We start from the raw sequence: 16,408 nt of genomic DNA on the forward strand, positions 1-16,408 counted from the left end.
TTAAAACAGCGGTCGAAATATTTCGAAAACTACATAATTTAGTTTTTAGATTTTGGAATGACTTTGGGCCCCAACACAAATCCAGGACTCTTCCACAAAGAATAAGCAATCACAAATTATTTTTGTTACCTCAGTTTATAATAAAATGTAAACATACTACATAATAATAAACAATGTGTTTTTTTTTTTCATGTAAACCTCACGTTATAAAACAAGGTTTGTTCTTTGTAGCTGCACTGGAACTGTACTGAACTGAACCATTGCACGCCCGTTCATTAGTGTGTAGAATTAGTTCGATCGAATACAAAGAACGAATTAGTGCAATGGAGCATTTGTTGATTGTTCTATTTGAGGTTATTTGATGTAATTCAGGCCTTGTATTATTAACAATCATAGAAAAAGATTTAGTACAGTGAACTGGGTGAACTAGTTCTCTTGTACTGCTACTAAGAACAGTGAAACTGGCGCTGCTTCTGCTACAAAAAACGCTTTAGGGTACACTAGTTCTGCCAGTGCAGCTACCAAGAACAAACCATAAGTAAAATGTGAGTAGATTCTTAAACTTGACTATACATCATCTCAAAAGATTTCTACTGAATTTAATATGATCATTGTGTGGATTTAATGATAGTAGACCATCCTATTCCTTGTTGAAGAGTCCTTGAACCGAGATCGGATCGTTAATTATATTGGAATGAGACGCGGGAATTGTTAAAAATCTTTATGAGTTTGAGTCAACTGTTCCAAACCATACAGTTAATATAGAAGCTTCTTCAAGTTCAAGTTCAAACTTCTGATAGAGAGAAAAACAACATATATACGCTATTTTAGCTATTTTTTTTTACCTCCACTAACTTTCGCTCAGTTTTATGGTGTCAGTGATTCATATCAATAACATCGAATGGCTTGTAAAAGTTTTGAATATAAATGTTTTTAAGATCGTGTCATTATCTAAATGTTTACATTCTATTCGTTCTATTTGACCTTACAAATATTTTCTTTGTTAAAAAATATCTATCAAACACTAACTATACTTGCATAAATTTCTCTAGACGGTGCCCATGAAACGTCTTCATTGAAAAATTGTTTTTTAAATATAAACAAATGGAATCCATTATTTGAAATTTGGAATTATTTTCGTAATTGGAATATCTTTTTATAATTTTACCCATTTTTTTTGTATTCTTGTTTATAATTTTTTGTAAATAACTGTTATTGTCTTATTATGTATATTCTACACTTCGTTGTATAATAGATTTTCGTCGTATAGACTTTTTCTGTTTCTTAGATTTAATAATCTCGCTGCCCAAACTTTTACGAAGTAATATCTGCTTTCTGCTTAGACTGTTAATTCCCAGATGTGGAATCCTCGCTTTCTTTGGTTAGGTATCAAGAATAAGCCTCTTTATTATTTCTGCAATTTATTAGGGGAGTGAATTGTACCTAGTACAGGTAGTCATAACTCGAAAAACAGGCAACACTTCGTCCAAATCTCTCTATCAATAGAACTTCTCTCTTTCAGTTTTACTTCAAGCCTAAATTCGATAGAACGATGATTTTTTTTGTAACTGTTGTATTAGAGTCGTTGAATTGATTCAAATTATACACAAGGTCAAAAAATCAGTAGAAGATGCCGAGAGTTTTTACCCATGAACAACATCAACAACGATCTGAAAGGATTTGCTTTGTCTCATTAAAAGCGACGTGCAGTGGTTCAAAATGTTGGAAACGTGACCAAAAGTGTAAGAAATTGAGATTTGGTATACGGGGGATTTAGAGATCGCTCATCCGTCAACCGTTAAGAAATAAAATGGTGACTTGCAGTCAGTGATTACGAATCCGTCGTCAGTATTAAAAAAAATTGGCGTCTTGAAAATTACGGAACATTGATAATTGCACGTTTTGTAAAGTTAATGCTTTATGTCGAATGCAGGGTTGAAATGTAATAAGCAGTCATCATTTAAAATGACATACCATTCGTTTCAAACAAACAGGGTTTAATATAATTGACGGTAGAAGTTTAATTGATCATGACATTGTAGACGAGAATTGGTATGACTCTTGGTATGGAATATTTTCGAACAAAATCAACAGTGGTTGGGAGTGGGTGAAGAAAATCTAGCAGAAGAGAGTGAAGGCCCAACAAAATGTCAAACCAAAAAGAACCCATAATCTATTGGAGATCAAGGAAGATGTAATCCTGGTTCTAAACTGCAGTCGATGACTTTGAGTTGTTCTAAATTGTGTAGAATTAAATGGAGACTATTGTGAAGGTCAGATGATATTATATTTACTGGTTTCTTATTAATCCTGGTATGTTCTTAATTACTACAATTCATATTAGGTGCGTTATTTGAAATATATTATTATTGTTTTCTAAGAAAACTCATATTTAAAAAAACTTACGTTGTGTCACAACTTTTTTGAAAGACTGATAAAAGTGCTTTGAAACTAATTTATTTCAAGTTTAGGTGTGTGTTAATTGTTATTTTTATTGAAATACACATTAGTAATTTCAAGGATTACCACTTCTAAGATTTACTCGCAATTTCACCTTGTTCAATTTATGACAGTTTTTTTTTGTTATTTACCGTTTAATGCAGCTGTTAATCGACACGCACACATGGTTGTTACGAATCACCGAAAACTTTTATTTTAAATATTTTGAATAATTTTTAAGCAATAACCGATAATGTTGTAATAAAGCTTATACAAAATATTAAATTATAGGTATATTTATAATTTTTGACACTAGTTTGATTGATAAGAGATAATAATAATCACTATTAGTCAGAAAGCAAACCATTGTGGAAGTAAAATCATCTTACTGTATAATTTTCAACCGAAGATCTTTCGTGTACGAAAGTGATTTGATTCTAAAGAAAACCTCGAGAGATGTGGCTCTATAGACGCATCCTGAAGATACTCTGGACTGACAGAATCACCAACGACGAAGTACTAAGACGCATTGGTCGCTAAAGAAAGTTGTTGACAATTATTAAACAGAAATCTAAACATCCACGTCGGAATAGGATACATGGAACGTTATGTGTGGTCAGTACTGCTGTAAACTTTGACCTTGAAGGCTGAAATGATAAAAAAACTTGAGATGTGGCTCTATAGACGCATCCTGAAGATACCCTGGACTGACAGAATCACCAACGACGAAGTACCAAGAAGCATTGCTCGCTAAAGAAAATTGTTGACAATTATTAAACAGAAATCTAAACATCCACGTCGGAATAGGATACATGGAACGTTATGTGTGGTCAGTACTGCTGTAAACTTTGACCTTGAAGGCTCAAATGATAAAAAAACTTGAGATGTGGCTCTATAGACGCATCCTGAAGATACCCTGGACTGACAGAATCACCAACGACGAAGTACTAAGACGCATTGGTCGCTAAAGAAAGCTGTTGACAATTATTAAACAGAAATCTAAACATCCACGTCGGAATAGGATACATGGAACGTTATGTGTGGTCAGTACTGCTGTAAACTTTGACCTTGAAGGCTCAAATGATAAAAAAACTTGAGATGTGGCTCTATAGACGCATCCTGAAGATACCCTGGACTGACAGAATCACCAACGACGAAGTACCAAGAAGCATTGCTCGCTAAAGAAAATTGTTGACAATTATTAAACAGAAATCTAAACATCCACGTCGGAATAGGATACATGGAACGTTATGTGTGGTCAGTACTGCTGTAAACTTTGACCTTGAAGGCTCAAATGATAAAAAAACTTGAGATGTGGCTCTATAGACGCATCCTGAAGATACCCTGGACTGACAGAATCACCAACGACGAAGTACTAAGACGCATTGGTCGCTAAAGAAAGCTGTTGACAATTATTAAACAGAAATCTAAACATCCACGTCGGAATAGGATACATGGAACGTTATGTGTGGTCAGTACTGCTGTAAACTTTGACCTTGAAGGCTCAAATGATAAAAAAACTTGAGATGTGGCTCTATAGACGCATCCTGAAGATACCCTGGACTGACAGAATCACCAACGACGAAGTACTAAGACGCATTGGTCGCTAAAGAAAGCTGTTGACAATTAGTAAACAGAAATCTAAGCCTCCACGTCAGAATAGGATTCATGGAATTTTATGTGTGGTCGGTACTGTTGGACGGAGTATGTACTTGGAACTTGAAAGCTCAAATGATCAAAACTCTTGAGATGTCGCTCTATAAACGCATCCTGAAGATACCCTGGATTGACAGAATCGCCAATGAAGAAGTACTAAGACGCATCAGTTGCTAAAGAAACCTGTTGAGAATTATTAATGGATAATGCAGGGCAGAGTAGAGGGAAAGGAAAGCATTGACAGGAAAATGAAATCCTGGCTCCGTAACATAAGAAAATGGACAAATATAATCGTCGGAGAATTATTTCATATTGCGAGGGACAGAGACGCATTTAAAAACGTAGTCGCCAACCTTCAATGAGAAAACGGCATGAGATGAAGAAGATCGAACTAATAAGTTATTTGTAATACCGCTGATCTCCTGATCCTGGATCGATCCTAATCCTAATCCAGTGTAGTGGACATGGTAAACATTCCTCATTCAAATATCAACAATTTGTTGATGATTCCGATTCCTTTTTGTCAACAATTTCAAAATAAATATGAATATGTGAGTTTTTAATCTCCCGAACAAATGATAAGTCGGTCATTACTGTTAATAATAATTGTGGCACTAACAATGTAAATGAAAGTTTTAATTTCATAACGAAGAAAGTTTACTATTTACAGATCTATTATTTCCGGCTTAAATATATTCTAATAGGTTTTTAATTACTATTACTATTACAGATTGACCACACACGAACGAAAATCATTTAGACGCCATGTTTTTTCATTCAAATTATTGTTTTATTGTGAATACTTGACATACTATCAGTTCAAATGGAGCTATTGTTTTTATTATTTATTATTAGCAGACCAGTTTTTTTTAAATCGGATTTGTTTTCTCGTTAATATTGGATAAAACTGATTATATTGAAATGTTCGTAACTTGAGCGCGTTTATTCCGTTTCAATTTTAAAGATTATTGTCATTTAAAAATAAGCTTCTTAACCGAAAAAATTCATTCGTACTAAAAAAATTGTGCTTAAATTCATTAAATTCGGCCCAATTACACAAAATTTTTCATCTTGCATAAACTACTAAGTAGAAAATTTATGCATCCCATCAATTTTTTGACTTTCCTATTTTTGTATAGTTCCGGCTTTGTACGAGGGTTGCTGCTTGAGTTTTGAGATAAACAAAAACAAATATTTGATAACTGGACATGTTTTTATTGTTTTGTTTTTCAAAATACTCTGCATTAAGATCAATACAATTTGGCATTTATTTTAACCAATTTTCGAAGCATTCCGTTTGGAGTACCTCCAAAACATGTGATTTGAAAGAAGAAACGGCAATTTATTTTTGATCTGCGAGAATAAGAATAATTCATAAAGTGCCAATTAAGAAATATACGGCAGATGATTCATCAATTCGATGTTTTGATTGTTCAAAACCGTTTTTGGAGCAGATGTGTGATAGATAGCCGGTGGTGGTCGTGGTGGTGAATGATCCGTCTTCTGCGATTGGTTTTCCTAATTCTTCTGACAAATAAATGCTGGTGTACCATTCAGAATTGACCGTTCTACGTTGCCCTAATGGAAGAGGGGATCAGTTACTTCAAAGTACCTCGTTCGCTAACTCAAATTTTTTTGGATTTGGCTAGTCTTGGACGACCCATTCAGTCGATTGTTATAGTTTCGGATTCATTTGCATAGATGCCAAGCGATTGAAATTTTTTAGTATTTGTTTGCACCAATCCACGACAATCTTTTTAACAACCAAATGTTCGCAATTTAATTCCATTTTTTGACTAAGATGAATGTTTCAAGTCAAACAACTCGTATGACAACACGTTCTGAATACGATCCCAATTAAAAATGTCAAACTAAACTTTATGTTGGCAATATTAGAATTGACATATTCATATTAGTGTTGCCAACTCTCAAAACTTAAATAGCACCCTTGTTAAATATATTGATGTGGGTCTGGCGCAGGGAATTTGAAAGCGGTCGATTTTGGGATACTTTGTAAGTCGTGTTTCGTATTCTAAATGAGATTTATAAATTCTTTTTATCGTAAGAACTCCAGAGTTCGCGTTGCAAACTAAAAAGTTTTCAGTTTCCTTTGACTTTGGAGATTTGATTGGCTGGCCCTATTTGAACCAATTAGAAATGTCAATTCACAGAACCACAAAATGTTTTTCGTATTTAGACATTTCTATCCTAGTTATGATTGAATTGGTGTATGCGTGGATACCTGTTTTCAGCGTCAAAGACAAAAGTTTATAACTTGACTTAAACTTGCAGCTTTGGCTAATAAATTAGTGAATTGTACTTGAAATTCAACAAGTTCGTGTACAAGATTAAAAATCGGTCAAGTGTGGGCTAGTTACTACTAGATAATGGGGTTGAAACACGTTTCAACTTGCTATGTATTTAATATTTATATTCACGTAAAATATACAGGTAATAGAGAATTTATTGAATATTTGGATCTTTGTAACGTAATCCTGGTAAATTTGTATGTGGTAAGTTAACCCTCTGTCCCCTATATACATACACGTGTTTTTTGTGATTGAAAATGAAATCATGATCGAGCTCAAGTTTGAAAATATTCCTGATATTTCACCATACAACTTTGTATTTAGGTTGAAAATTTATTAGCTGTGATTGTACAGAAAAATGTACTGATAGGATTTTACTACTAGGATCAAAAGAGTACAAACGAGAAGATTAAACAGAAGTTCAAGGCTATTAGAAGTGAAGGTGTTTGTCAAATTTTGGAGGAATGTTTAGAATAGAGCAACCAATCAGTTAGTCCCAGAAAATGGATTTTCAAATGTGAGTTCTGTGTAAAATCTTGAATTGTTAATTTGAAATTATTTTGAAAAAGGTTTTTTAAGATTTCTTTCGAAATATACCCTAAATGTTGTGAAAATAATTGAACAATGGATTGGATTTTGGGGGACACGTTAAAAATTGGAGAAAAAACTTAGAATAAAGTTGGTTTGAAGGTTTTCATTTGTACAGATGTTCACAAAGTTAGGCGATAATTGCAGATCTAAAAACTGGCAAAAAATTGCGATTTTTCTCAAAAATATCTAATATTTTTTAAAAGATATTAATTCCAGAGAATAGTTTTATAGTTTTTTATAAAGAAGTTAGCATTTACAACATTTTTTATACAATTCAGAAAATAGTAAAATTTTTTCTACTGAGAAAAACGGTTCACAATGAAATTTGAAAATATTCTTTTGTTATGAATTAAAAAAAATCTCTAAATAAAAATTCAGAATTTTCCACTTTATTGGGAGGAAAATTGTAATTCTTAGCACTTATTTGTTTTCAACCCTTACCTAGGGGATGACTCCAAAAAATTTTAGACAACACTATTTCTGACAGTACAAAAAACCTTACGGAGAATTTGTATGTGGGGTTCATCAAGAATAGCCAACTATTTAGCTAGATTACCTCGAATTTTCAATTCTCTTCTTTTTTACTTAGCGATTTTATTGTTTTTCAAAAATAATAATTACCTACTCAAGTATTTTCACGTAATTTGTATCAAAAATTCGTTGATTGATTTGGAATGCAAATTTTTATGAGGAAATTATGTCATTTAGCAGTTAATTTTGGAAAAAGCGTCTAAAATAATTTGAAAATATGCGTCGGTAAAAAAATATTTAATACATTTAATCGTAGTAATATTTAAAAATTAATTACGCCCCTTATAATAAATAAAAACTAGATAGATAAAAATATAAATTATTTTTAAATATTTTACGTCCCCTTTATACATATTTTTATTGAATATTCACAATGTTTTATCAAATTTTATTACAGGTGGTGAATATTTAAAATATGTTCGTTAATTAGCATAACATTAACATTTAGTCTTTTATATCATTAAAAAAAGTTACTCCAAATACTGTATAACGTAAATATAAACAGAATTAAATATTAAAATTATATTTTTGAATGTGAAAATAATAAAAGGAAAGCACCACAAACAACAAAATATCGTCCAAACTAATCCGGCGTTAACAAATAAGAAAAAAACTTCATGGATACTTACCAGCATCGCTAACACATAGACTTAGACCCTCTTCAAAAAAATACCAAAAAACCCGAAGCAATTATTTAACAATCGAACAAAAACGACGGTAGTTAGTACGATATTATCGATCGGAGTTCATTTCGCTATTCTCTTCCGTATAGCCGAAACCAGAGGTGGAACGGTGCACTCTAGATAAAGTTCAGCCGGTTGCACAGTACGCGCAAAGACTGACAATAACAAATTTAAGTCTGTGATATTATTGACTATAGGAAAACAGAGAGAGGTAGAGAGAGCGTTGATGTTTTGTGCGCTGATTCGGGCGTACGGACGCCTCGAGTCGAGGCCCTCGACGCCGTTCCTAATGGACCCTATAGTCTACGAAAAGGGAGAATTTGTGAATGTAGATACAGTCTGGTATTGAAAACAAACATTTAACTTCTAGATTCTCGCATAATAGTAGTAATTTCATCATAGAATATGCAATTATTTATTAAAAATTTTTATTAAATAAATCGGCCATCCCTGTTATGCATACGGTTCAAAATCCTCGAATGAACGCAATCGAGTCGAGCAACCGACGTGCCTATTTACGAGTACCGGCGAAGCAAAACAATCAGCACGTGTATGAAGGTACATCCTCTTTTCTTTTAATCTACCCCCGTTCGAAAGATCAGCCCAGGGCATGTTGCGATTATAAGAGCGGTACCCAAGGCGGTATCAGTTCCGATGTACATTTTTTTTTATTAAATAATAATAAAGAAAGAAAATGGTAATGGTAAAATTATTATTTGGGCTTAGTTGTAGCGTTGCATTTTCAGCATCTCCTTTTAGGCCAGGGCGCTTACGGAAAAAAAGGCTTTTGGTGACAAAATTAATAATAGAACAAAAACAATTCATTTATGATATACGTAATATTAAGAATCAAGATGAAAAATTATTGTTTCACAGTATTAGGGAGTATTTTTAAAATTTTTTTGTATGAAACTTCGTTCAAATGCGTTCAAGTGAAGCAGTAAATACGAAATATTTCCCTATAAAATTAAGTATTTTTACCTAGAATGCAAAGTATTTTATGCCAGTATGAATAACTGTTTATTTGGTTAATAAATAAGTCAAAAAAAAAATTGCAAAATTCATAGAAGGGGAAAATTCTGGGAAAATTATTAATTTTAGCAAAAAACTAATGTGACAGCTAATTTTAGCTGAACGAGTTAGCACAGTTTAAAAAAAAAGATAAAAATCGGCCCAATAGTTACTGAGATAATTAATATTTTTCAGCGCTCCGCAGATTTGAAGTCTGTCCGAGCATTTTTGAGCGCGCCGTCTTTACTTTTTATTTTCCCTACTCCTCCGCTGCTCCGGATTATTGAAACTTTTATTGATAAAAATTTCATGCTTCCCCTACAAAATGACGCAAAAAACATTCCTCGATATTGAAAAACAAAGCCACAGTGAATTTTAAAAAAAATGTCTAACTTCGCTCCAAATTAAACCGCCAGATTTCCGAATATGACATTACGATATTTTTATAGAATGTTTAAAAAACAATAAATTGTTTAAAAAAATTTTTTTACCCCTTTTTCGATGTCAAAAAAAAATTAAAAAACTGAGATTAGGGATTTTTAGTAGTAGTACCATCCGGTGAGCAAAAAAAGGGCCTCCTGTGGTTTAATTGCCATTTTGCAAAAACTATAGGGGTCACAGGGCCCATCTTTAGAGCATTGATTGAGTATATCGATATCTCGGTTTTCAGTGAATAAGAAACCTTTATATTTAAAATTAAACAAAATTTATTTCTTTTCGGTTGAATTATCTAAGTAACAAATTATCGAAATTTAATTTATAAAAGCTTATTTTGAAGATTTTTCAATTCTCTACAATATTGCCCATAGTAACAAAAACGAGTCTTGCATAGGTTCAGCGCAAAACGCAAAAAACAAAATTTTTTGGTGTTTTTATTGTTTAAAAAAAATAACTAACGGACAAAAAATGTTGAATTTTATACACATAACATTTATTTAACCCCTAGAACACGATAGAGTTGTTTTTTTTTCCACTATTAATTTTGTCACGTAATTTCGTAAATGCCCTGGCCTATTTGAAATAAAATTGTTTCCTAAGCGAGAATTTCGCCATAGATCTAAATAAATAGTAATCTGACGATACAAGATCCAGACTAAATGATGGTTGCGGTAATAGTTCAATACCACCAAGTTTTTCATCTTATTCCACGTAACTTGAAATTGTACGAGTTGTTTGAAACAGCGAAATGATTTTCTTTTTCTTCAAGTTTTTAACCAGTATGTGGTCAAGAATAAAAACTCATCACTGATAATACAATAAAACATAAATTACCTTTTCCCACTGAATTTATATACCGTAGCAGATGGTAAATGATTTTTAAAACGTTAAATTCATCAATATTTGGTTTTATTCTTATGAAATGTGATAAGAATGCGAGTAAATTGAAACTCCATTGCTTAGTTTTTGTTATTTATCCGTTTTCTATTAACAATACTCTTTTGAACTGATGATATTGATAAAAATCTATAAGTAGAAGAAAAAAACGAAACAACGACTACGAGTATCGATAAACACAAACGGAATTATAAATCAGAATCGCAACAACCAACACAAAATGAAACGAAGAATAATTTTAATGATAGGGCGATAATCGTTGCACTCGAATACTTGCTACTTGCACGCAACTATCTGCATAATAATATTTATACGGGGTGTACTAAAATTAAGAAACAACGACGACTCGACAACAAACGAATTGCAATTTGGGAAACGTAGCCAAATCTTGTCAATATTTCTTTGTCATCATTAGGTGTATAAAAATTAAAAGTATATTTGGCATCAACAATCAACCGTTTAGTCACACTTTTGAAGACGATGCTTCAGCTTTTGTATTCCTAAATAAAAAAAGTCTCCCGAAAATCCGTAAAGGAAGCATGCTCAGAGTTCATCCACGCTATTGAAGCGTTTGCCACCTAAGTGTTCCTTTAGCTTGAGAAAAAGGTGATAATCACTAATGGCTAGGTCCGGGCTATACAAGGGACGAGGCATAACAAATTTCTTCAAAAGTTTCTGTATTTTGCGGGCGTCTCGTGTGTTCAAACGTTGCTCGCTGAAATTTAGTCAATTTCAAAATTTTTGTCGGGGTTTATTGTCTTCTCGGATTACGTGGAATTAATAAGAAGTATTCTCTTCAGATCCCATAACCTTTCCAGCCAACTGCATTTATTTCAACCGAAGGAGATTGTTGTTTTGTTTTGCTTTTATTTTGTGACGAGTCCAATAACTTCTCCTTGAGGGCCTACTCCCTCACAGAGCACAAACAAGGCGTTACTCCTCTTGTCCGCCAGTCAGCATCCGGGAGACTCAACAAGCATTGACTTTGCATAAGCCAAGGTTCTTTCAATTGTGTCGCGGATAATGACACTCCATCTTTGAGCAGCTCACTGTTAATTTTTTTGGTTAATCGCATCCGACACCGACGATCTTTCACTTCATTATTTATCGTCTATTTTAGTGCAACCATGAACAAAAGCCCTGCATCATTTGCGAGCATTTTGAACTTTTCATCATAAATTTCATGTCTTTCCGTGAAGAAACTAGATTACTGCTAGAACTGCGTATGCCACTGTTGTTGGATGTAGCTCTTCAACCTTTCCTCGAGGTTGTACCTTTTTGCCAACCTTACTTTTGGTAAAACATTCGTTCTAATACTAATTTCTCAAAATTTCCATTGATCTAAAACTTCTGCAGGTTGTAGTACTTGTGCCAGACGTGTCTCGGTATGTGATTCCATAGCCTCGCACTTCTCCAAAGAAATGAGTCTCGATAAATTGAAGTTGTAGACGTTTTCAAGCAAACTTGCATCTTCAGGGTACGCTTGGAAGTAACCTAGTTATTTTAACAATAGGACCCCGCGAAATACGGCAGAATCCTTTGTTATTTTTTATTTTCACTGAATTATTTACACCTTCGAGTGTGAATAGAACCATGATACAACCTCTAGCGCTTGGGGATAAAGCTTCCCAAACATGTTGTACATCGTACAAATCCCTAAAATTGTTCTGGGCGTCTGCAGGCGAACTCGGTGTTCATGAGCTTGCCTGTCGAGGAGGTCTTGCATCTTCGGGGTACGCTTGAGAGCAACCTAGTTATTTTAACTATAAGACGCCGCAGAATGCGGCCGAATCCTTTGTTACTTTTGATTTCTAATGAATTATTTGCTCCTTTACAAACATATTGTACCTCGTACAAATTCTCAAAACGGTTAAAAACATTTGCAAAGTTCATAACCTCAAATATTTCAAAATTCTCTCGAGATGAGGAGTGGGATAAAAATCATTTATCCGTAGGTTTTGTATTAATAATTTGGATCATTTTTCTTCTATTTTCACGTCTATTTTTGATTATGTTAATGAAGAAATTGTATATTGAATTACTTGTCACTGTCTTATAACGAATCGTGAAGATGTTACGAAACGTAAAGGCCATTCTTCAATGCGTAGCACAACTGTATGCAATAATAACGTTTTAAAAATGAAAATGACATCAAATCACGATTTTGCCATTCTCATTTCGTTATTCACTGTAATCGATGGTAAGAAATTTATGGGCAACTTTCATTTTTTATATAGATTATCGGTGCGCTTCAAGAACCTGCTCTACTGCTGAGGTTGCTGATCTTTTTTATTTTTATTAGCTAGCGAAAGATTGTTAGAAACCCACTTATTTTAATCTTGAGTAATAATAACGTCTGACTAGCCTTTACTGTAGGATGAAACTATCGACGGTATTGCGAAACGCAAAGAGGATTTATTTGCTATTACTACACTGTAAAAAATTATTAATCGAAGGTTACCCATAAATTTAACAGATAATAATCCAATACTATATATTTAAAAGTAATTTATTTGAATTAAAAAGCATCGATTTCCTCTGTGGATTCACTTCAAGAGTTGCAGGAAGACATTTTTGTTTTTTACGACCTTATTTCCATCACTTACCTACACCGAGTTGTTGGTGGTGTGCGATGTGCGATGTCAGCCGGTTGTAATGCTCAAATAGTTGCGGCTGAGGCCCGAAAAAATTGCGTCATCATGTAGACATATCATCCAAATTAAAATGTGCCTCATCGCTGAAGAACACGTTGTTGAAATTGTTAATCTCTCATTGCATTCACCAAATTTAATCTTATAACGTAAATGGTCAAATGTATCTTCAACTATCTCACGCAATTTCAATTTACGATTAGATATAACCGATTTGTGGATTTTTTTTGATGTTTTCTGGAGTAACTACCTGACCAGAACGTTAATCATCATCGGTGTCTGTACGACGGCGTTTTAATTCAGCAAATCAATAATAAATGACTCTGTTCGATGGACAAGAGTCCGGATAACACTTTTGAAACCATTGCTGAGCTTGTATAGTATTTTTTCCATCAAAAAGCAATGATAAATTAAAAAAAAAGAAATTGTTTTAAAAAGAACCAAAGTAATTTCACTTAAATGACTGTCACTTTTTTCTGAATAATCGAAATTTCTCCAAATTTCACACATAGTCTTTTGAAAGTTGGTACTTCCTAAACGTCTTATGGATTTGACAATGGCAGCGCCATCTGTGTGTCAGTCACACGACTTATTGAGAGATGTTATATGTTGTGGTTTGCTGAGCAACTACAGTATATGTCAAAAAAGATATTCTTTATTAACTAGTTTAAAAAAAACATCTATGATGCATGGTGAGCAACTTTTTCACTAATAACATCCACCACCAGTTCTTTTTTTATAAAACACTTTATTTAAATTGCGTATTTCCCTTGGTTAATTGTATCATTAATTTATTGATATTAATACAGGTTGGACATGAAACGTTTTTTCATTTGGCGATTAAAACTAAAGGTTAATATGCAGATTTCGTTTTGAAAAAAATCATAAAATTACTCACTTGACTTTTAGTCGATTTTCGTTCATAAAAATACTTCTAACTTCCCTTCCACCGGAAGATTCCCCCTCCGAAGTACTATCCCCACTACATTTTCCCATTTTGTTCGCGATTTTTCTCTCGTCACTTTTCGCAATTTCCCGAACCGCGTTCGACGATACATCGGAATCTGAACCGGAATCCGAATCATTACACGAAATACCTTCGTCGTCTTTGTCCGGCGACGTTTCGACTTTGAGGATTGGTTTGCGATTATCGGAAATGTTAAACGAATGAAATTTTTTTAATACTGATTTTTTCGGAGGCGGCGATAAATTTCTACCCATTTGGTTAGGTTCCGTCGATTTTAAAATACTTCGAGCTTCTGTCATTTTGTCATAGTCATCGCATGTATCACCACCTGGAATAATAAAAATAGCATGAAACAATTTAAAAAGAAAACTGAACTACTTTGGTTTCCACATTGAAAAAAGTGGTAAACATCATCAATCAGTGGATAATTACGTTAGTACGTTCGGATTTTTCAAGTCTTGTCCATGATGGACAAATTTTCATCTGGTAACTGTACTACTGGATATGCAATCATCCATAGATCTACTTCTCCTATATTAACATCCTGGAAACCATTCCGACACCCACCTCCGATAAAACAATTGAAATTTCATGCATCTACTCCATTTTTCACCTTTAAACTTTCAAGCAATACACACATAACCTCATAGAGGGCAAATTCTTTCACTACCCATTTTTTTAATTATTTTATTACTCTCATGATATTCCTAATTGATTTAGTGTGTGAATACGTTTCGATTTTCCTCGTCAACGAAAAACTAAAGAACCAACACAACTAGTGCGATCTAACCTAACATAACCTAACATTCATTGATGAAACTTGTTTTTATCACAGATTCACCAACAATTATCTGTATAAAGCAAATGAAAATCATTTTTTAACCACATGCATAAATAATATTGACATAAACAAAGCACACCTAAAGCACGGGGTGGTTTTGCAAACAAGCTGCGTGCAGTTTCTACATCGAAAGGGTCGACTACATCTGTTGCAAAGCGAGTACGGCAAAGTCGTGTTCGTTTAACGGCTTTAATGGAGGTTCGATCGATTTTTTGATGGAACATCTTTAATCTGTCTTCGAAACTCATATTGCAAGGATCGGCTTCGTCATCTGCAGCAAATAAACAGTAAGCGGAATAATGAAATTGAAAGCTTACGAAAATAAAATACAACTAAAAGGATTGTCTGGAAAGTTTCCAACCTAACAAAGATATAAAAACTTATATTTACTAATTTCACTTAGTTACCGTTTCCCCTCATCTCTATTCTTTCAACTAAATACCCAGAGTAGCGTTCGTGCCAACCTTACAACGAAATAAAAAAATTTTCCATTATCATTTTTATTTTTGACCCTTCTACATAATAGTATCCCAAAAAAGACGTCTAAGTCTGCGATAACGTCCTCGTCTGAAACTTTGAGGTTAGAAAACGTCGATAAGATCCAGATTGGGTAAATACGGTGGATGGTCAATGAATTTAAAGTGCAATGCGTCAATTTCAGCCATGGCAATCACCAAAGTGTAAATTTTCTTTCATTTGTTGACGTCTTTTTGCAATTTCTTCTTTTTAATAAACAGAATTCCAAGATTATCACAGTATAAGGTACAATTCACTTTTCCAATTGATTTTGCCTTTTTGGGAGAAGGTTCTTGAAATTTTTTTCATTCTATGAGTGTAGTGGTGGTTCCAAGTTTCGTCTATAGTTACAAATCGAATCATTTTGCTTAAGCTACGTCGATGAAGCATGAAAAACATTTATTCAAAAGCACTTTTGGTCCAAAATAAGCAAATGCGAAACCCAATACGCGAATAGCTTTCTAATACATAATTCTACAGTCAATTTATGTCAAATTCTTTCTATTGATATGTTGAAAATCTCTTTTTACTTTACTTCGACGCTCGTCTAGTACCATTTGATGATATCGTAGTTTTTGGCACAAAAAAATCTTCAAAACGACTAACATATACGATTGTCAGTGAATCAGCAACTAGACGTCGAAAATCACCAAAAATTTTTAGTGAAAATCTCTCAACGTCTGCGCAAATATATTTGGGATTTGAGTTTGGGAACTTTTCAGACAACCTTCGTACGTACACTAACTAATTAATATTAGATAATTACAATTGAAATTACTTTGTATTACTGTCGAAATATAACTAAGAAAATTTGTTACATATAGGCTCGGTTATTAATAATAATTAATTATAAACAAATGACGTATTTCAGAAGATGG

At 33.4% G+C, this 16,408-nt stretch overlaps 1 protein-coding gene across 1 annotated transcript in view; it reads right to left on the bottom strand.

The window, feature by feature from the left end:
• The window catches only part of LOC130891788 (uncharacterized), a 122,648-nt gene that overhangs the window by 37,556 nt on the left and 68,684 nt on the right, over nucleotides 1-16,408 (bottom strand). Inside the window, exons 11-12 of the mRNA XM_057796751.1 lie at nucleotides 15,094-15,285; nucleotides 14,105-14,501 (exon numbers count right to left, since the gene is read on the bottom strand). Coding sequence (XP_057652734.1) covers nucleotides 14,105-14,501; nucleotides 15,094-15,285 — 589 coding nt within the window. The remainder of the gene's footprint in view (nucleotides 1-14,104; nucleotides 14,502-15,093; nucleotides 15,286-16,408) is intronic.

This window comes from Diorhabda carinulata, chromosome 3, assembly GCF_026250575.1.
Source record: "Diorhabda carinulata isolate Delta chromosome 3, icDioCari1.1, whole genome shotgun sequence".
Classification (NCBI taxonomy): domain Eukaryota; kingdom Metazoa; phylum Arthropoda; class Insecta; order Coleoptera; family Chrysomelidae; genus Diorhabda; species Diorhabda carinulata.